This window comes from Morus notabilis, unplaced genomic scaffold (assembly GCF_000414095.1).
Source record: "Morus notabilis unplaced genomic scaffold, ASM41409v2 Scaffold3729, whole genome shotgun sequence".
NCBI lineage: Eukaryota > Viridiplantae > Streptophyta > Magnoliopsida > Rosales > Moraceae > Morus > Morus notabilis.
This window is the reverse complement of record NW_010356919.1, coordinates 13,637-19,906: the sequence shown is the minus strand read 5'-3', so window position 1 is coordinate 19,906 and position 6,270 is coordinate 13,637. Positions and strand designations below refer to the sequence as shown.

At 34.7% G+C, this 6,270-nt stretch overlaps 1 protein-coding gene across 1 annotated transcript; it reads right to left on the bottom strand.

Moving 5' to 3' along the window:
* Window positions 1-918: 918 nt before the first annotated feature.
* On the bottom strand, window positions 919-5,013 carry LOC21385128 (RING-H2 finger protein ATL20). Its single transcript, XM_010088966.2, has 2 exons — window positions 4,041-5,013; window positions 919-1,719 (listed from the first exon to the last, which is right to left on the bottom strand). Exons 1-2 carry the CDS (start codon window positions 4,828-4,830, stop codon window positions 1,244-1,246), a joined length of 1,266 nt encoding a protein of 421 aa, XP_010087268.1. The 5' UTR covers window positions 4,831-5,013; the 3' UTR covers window positions 919-1,243.
* Between the last annotated feature and the right edge of the window lie 1,257 nt (window positions 5,014-6,270).

Here is a 6,270-nt window from a genome sequence, read left to right as displayed (position 1 = left end):
ATGGCATTCGCGCCTGAGAAGATCACGCATCGATGGTTCCTGGCAGCGAGTGTGGAGCTTGTAGGAAGCAATAGTGAGAACAAAGGGTGGTGGATATTTGATGTAAGACGGTGGTGGGAGGAGGGAGGAGAGAGAGACGATTCAAAAACCCCAGTGGTATACCAATTTACACTACACACTTCTATTCATAAAATAAAAAATATATATAAAAAAGTGGAATTTGTTTGGTGTTGTTCATTTCGCTTATTCGAATTTAGAATTTGAGTTTTGCTACAGTAAAAAGCTCTCATAAACAATCATATCTAACTTTTTTATTACAGTAAAAAACTATCACATAAAGTCACATCTCAATTCGAATCATCGAACTAAACTGACAATTTATAAATTATCAATTTACTTTGAGGGTATTTTTGTAATCTATGTATTATGTTTTTGATTAATGTTTGACTAGATCTATTCTAAAGGGGTAGAAATAGAAGGGGTAATGTTCAAGATTAATAATAATTTGTTGTGCAAGGGTAGTTATTTTTAGTTTAAGGGTGGTAAGTATGACGTATAGCCTAATTTTCCATGCACAGAAAGTTTGACAAAAAAAATAAAAAATAAAAAAAATCTTCACATTCATTTTAAAAGCAGATCAAAATTGAAATCCAAGCATACTCGAAGTCTAATGCACTTTTTCTTATAAGGGGTGACAATCACGTAAAATACGGCATGAAATGATAAGTTTTAATGTTTTTCCTATGATTTTTCTAATGCTAATGAAGTTTGTTCACAGTGTATTATTTCAATGAAAAATAAGCTAATAAACAAATAATACAGGCTTTTCTTTCCCTTTTAAAAAAAAAAAAAAAATGAATGATCCATGTAGACAACGCGAAAAAAAAAATCTGATATCCATGTCACAGTGTCACGCACTTGGCATCAACCATGGATTTCAATAACATAAGGAAAAATTAATTTGTGGCATTCAACCTCAACTGCACAATCCAACCTACAAAGGAAGGGAAAAGAACTTTGTTCCACTCATCTAAGAATCCACATTCGTAGTGTAGTACATAACTATCTTATCCAAAATATCTCACCTCCAAGCACACCACGTACAAACAAGGTTAAAGAATAAAAAGAAGAAGACATAACTATCTTATCCAAAATATCTCACCTCCAAGCACACTATGTACAAGCAAGGTTAAAGAATAAAAAGAAGAAGAAGAAGAAGAAGAAGAAGAAGAAGAAGAAGTTTTCATGGCGACGACAATAAGGAATTAGACGACGACACAGAAACTGACGTAGAAGGACTAACGCGAGAGGAAGTACCATCTGGCGAATTCCGACATACTGGGCAAGTGGCGTTCATTTTGAGCCACTCATCAACACAATTAGCATGGAAATAGTGGTTGCATTCCGGTATGGTCCTTAGTGTTTCCTTAGGCTGATATTCGGATAGACAAATTGGGCAAGTGTTGTCACTAGGCTTGGGCAATCGCTTACTTTCACCGAGCTCGATCTTTGGGAATGACTCAATGGTTGGCCTATCGAAGCCCAATAGCACAACTACCGGCTCCGGTGTGTCTGCACTAGCGTTGTCCGAGTAGGGCCGGCGGCGGCGCCCACAAGCTCGTATCCTGCCGCAAATGTAGCTTGCTAGGCCAATGATGCATATGAGTCCCGGTATGCCAACGCCTACGGTAATGCCATACTTTGCACCTCTTGAAAGACCTAAAAATCCACACATTTGAATTGCAAATTATTAGTTCCATTGTTCCAGTAGTACAGGGTGCTAAACTAAAGCGTTGAAATAACTAGTGTCTAACGAACGAGATTCAAATTGATACTCTCTTTCTCCTAGGAAGAGAGGGAGATTCGTTTGTTTTGTTTTTTGATTTTTTTTAATAGTTTTTGAAGAGTTTTCAAGTCATTTCATAAGTCGGAGGACTATCATTAAGGTCTCGTTCAGTTTGTAAATTTGAGTTTTCAATCCGAATTGAGATGTGATTTTATGTGAGAGTTTTTTACTGTAGTAGAAAAAATTAGATGTGACTTTTGTGAGAGTTTTTAACTGTAATAAAATTAGAATTAAAAACTCAAATTGATAAAATGAACGAGACCTGAAAGAGTAAGACAATGACTATTCCCATTAACTATCTCTTATATTAAGAAAGGCAGCTGAAGTTTGAAACTAGATTGAGAGTTCAGACAATTCTAAAATTTTTTCCAACCAACCAACCAACTATATACATATGTTAAATGTTCTTGGTTGAATCAAATGCAAATTTAATTGTCTCATCTACCCTCGGTGAAGACACTGACACTTCTCCTAATACCAATATGGGAGAATGTTATGATTGAACGAAAGAATTAAATCCTTCATTGGCTTCTTCACTTAATTGGCTAGGTGCTATAGATCTTTTGGGCTTTTTTTTTTTTTTTTTTAATGCTGAATTGATTTTTTAGGCCTTTTAAAAAAAAACCTACTTGGCTTTCATTTAAGGCTTTTTTTTTTTTTGGCATGGGCACCCCCTAAACTTTATAAGTTTAGTAAATTGGACCTTTTACTTTTTTTTTTGGTAATTTACTCCTTAAATTTTAAAAAATTTTACAATATTAATTAAATTGAAAACAAAGTTAAAAATTTAGACGGTATACACTTTATGAATGAAAAATTTAGACAGATAATTCTCGTCTTTTTGCATCGAATTGAACCCTTTATACACTTCATGAATGAATTTTTTAAAATTGGAGAACCTCTAATTTTTCTCCCAAAATGGTTAACTGATAATTTCAAAAAAATGATCGCTCGTGATGCATATATGAAGATCAATTCGATGCAAAAATATATTAATTACCCTCATTAAGCACTCATGTTGAAGATACTATCTAAATTTTTAATTTCGTTTTCAATTTGACCAACATTGTAATAAATTTCAAAATTTAAGGGGTGAATTGTCAAGAAAAATGTTAAGAAACTAATTTACCAAACTCATAAAGTTGAGAGGGTGTCCATACAAAATAGCCTTCATTTAAAGAGAAACAACACTAAAGACACCCGTTTGATCATTACGTTAACACAATTTTGTCTTAATTTTATAAACTTTGATGTAAAATATTTAAATACGAACAAACAATCTAAGCCCGTTGATTTACTTAGTACGTTTTATCTAGCCTTTTATAAAGATAAGTTTTTTTTTTAATCATTAGTGTGTAAGTTATAGTTGTATTTATCCAAGAATCACTAGAGTTCGTTAGTTTCATATACAAACTCAAATTATTAATTCTGCTATAATATTTTTCTCTCATAAAAAATTTAAATATCAAATAAATAAATTAAGAATTATGATTTGAGTATACATTTCAAACGACCCTTAAATAATTTTTACATCCTAAATATAGTTGGGATCATTCTCTAATGCACGAGGAAGGATATCTTCGTCAAGTTTAACTAACTAAAGGAGTGTGTTTGTAATCTAGACAAGACACGTAGGATCAAAGTGTTTTGAACCCCGTTTATTTTATCAATTTGAGTTTTATTACAATACAAAATTTTTAGACACAGTCACATCTAAATTTTTTACTATAATAAAAAATTTTCATATAAAATCATATCTTAACTCAAATTAAAAACTCATATCAGTGAACTAAACGACATTGTTTTGTTTATCCTTTTCTTCGTGGACGAACGACACCCCTTGGACTATATGGAATAACAACTACCATGATATTGACGACAAAAGTCTAGTCTTACACACACAAAATATTTCACTAGGTCCGTATCATATCAGCCATCTCACGTGGCAACTGTTTATTGGTCAGAAGTCCTCATCTGCGATTGACTTGTGAAAGCGATTTCGCATGACACGTTCTCAAGAGGTGAGCTGAGGTACTGTGCGCACTGGATCCCTCCCCCTCTCTACTAATTAATTTGACTTTTGAACAGACACAGTCACTTTGACTTCGTTAAACACTGGCACCGAAACGCACCGTTTTGCAAGACCACAGCGGAAAAGGCAAAAAAAGGAAAGGAAGAAGAATTCGGAACGTACCGGTACTAGACCCTTTTGAAGAAAGGAAGCATCCGATTTCCGACGTCGAACTGCTCCGAAACCCGCACTCTCCGTCGCGTGCGAGGCACTCGCGGCAGTCCGGGTCGCTCCACGTTAGCCGGACACTGTTACTGAGATCCGAAAACCGGTTCGTCAACCAAGAAACCGATTGGAGCGACACCGCGACCTGAGCGATCCCCATCACCAAGCAACCATCCACCGTTGCCGGCGCCGGCGCCGGCGAATCAGAATTCAACGACGAACTCGGCGGCGGAGCCGATTGGGAGTTCATCAGGAAGGCCGTTGGCATGGCGACGACCGTACGGTCTTCGCCACCTCCGAGGCAGGAAATAGGGCTGACGAAATGGTAATACAGCGTCGCCGCTTTCGACGAGCAATTGAGGAACGTGTAGCTTTCCATGTCTTCGATCGCGAAAGTTTCGCTCGTGAAATTGTTGAATTCCTTGTTCAAGTACCGTCTCGGGAGGCAATCGTCCGGATCGTTGATCGAAATCGACTGTTCTTCGTATTTTATGCTGTCGACGGAGAACTCCGATCCGGAACCGAATCTGATCACCGTTTGGTTCCGTTTGTTGCAGGCGAGATCGAACCGGCCGGTCCGGCCGTCGTAGGCGCAGCGAGAGGACTGGTGGTTTTTTAGCCGGAAGGGGAAGTGAACCTCTAATGAGCCGTCGCATCTCGCAGTCCGGCAGATCGTGATATTCGCAGTAACGCGAAGAGTGAAGAAGAAGAACGAGATCGAGAAGAGAAATGTTTTGAAGGAAGACATTTTTGGTTTTTGAAGTTTGATGAAAACTACTACTACAAATAAGTTTTTGTTTTTGTTTATGGTTTTTGGTCCAAACTCCAAACCAGAGGGAGGGATAGCGAGTTGGGTGGGATTTTTGAAGGCGCTGTGCTAACCACAATTGGGAGAATTTTTTACTAATAAAATGCTGACAATTAAGCGATTAAATACTTTAGGAGGAAATAAGCATCAACTATAAGAAGAAATGATATATATATATATATATATATTTATATGTGTGTATGGACTCATTTATCAAACCTTTCCATTTTGAGTGGGTGTAATAAGAATATAATTTATTAATTATTATAATTTTTTTAATTAATTATTCAATTTATTATAACTGTTAAATTAAAATCTTAATGTTGAATTAATGACATATATATATATATATATATATGTGTGTGTGTGTGTTTTGCATGTATGGGTGGTCTCTTGGCATGCATGTGAAAGAGTACTAATTTGTGTTGAGGTTTGCTTACATGTCACATTCAAATGTGACAAAAAAATGCATTGGAAGTCAAGAGCAAGCGTTTGGCTTTGCTATGTGAATTCAAAAGTATATTAAAGCTCACACGAAATTGTTTTCTTTACAATAGACAGACTTTTACTCGGTTTTGCTTACGACTGGAAATGTGACGGGAGGAAAGAAGTTTAGGGAGAAAATACTAGTTTGTCTTGACCGGAAGAGAGAGAGGAAAAACAAATTTACTGTAGAATGTGAATATAATATTGTCTCATTCAATTCACGGATTCGAGTTTTCAATTCGAACTGATATGTGATTTTATGTGAGAGCTTTTTACTGTAACATAAAAGTTAAATGTGACTTTTTATGAGAACTTTTAACTATAGCAAAATTAAAATTAAAAACTCAAATTGATAAAATAAACGATGCATATATATACATATTCTACTTGTTCTGGTTTGAAACCATGTATGTATGTCGCTCTATCAGTTTAATATACTTTATATATATGGATTGATTACAAACATTCCTCCTAAATTATGATTCATGTAATAATTTGTTCCTAGATCTTCACAAGCAACACTCGTCTCTCTTGAACTATTAATTACTAATAAAAATACTTATTTCATCAGTTTTCTGATAGAAAAGTGGCTCATATTGCATAATTTTGAAGGTATTTTAGAAATCCCACATGTTCAATAAGAAAATACTACAAATTATAAATTAAAACTTTATAAGTAATTTTCTTTTAATTAATTATTTAGAAGACTAAAATTTAAAAATTTTGTTTTATTGTTTGAGTTTATTTATTATCATATTATATTAAAATTAAAATTTATTTTCAAAAGATATAAATTCAAGAAAAATAATTGTGCACCCAGTTGTTTACCAATAATCAATATTTATGTGAGATGTAGTGATTCCATTAGAAACACTAACAAAATGAGCAGTTTTG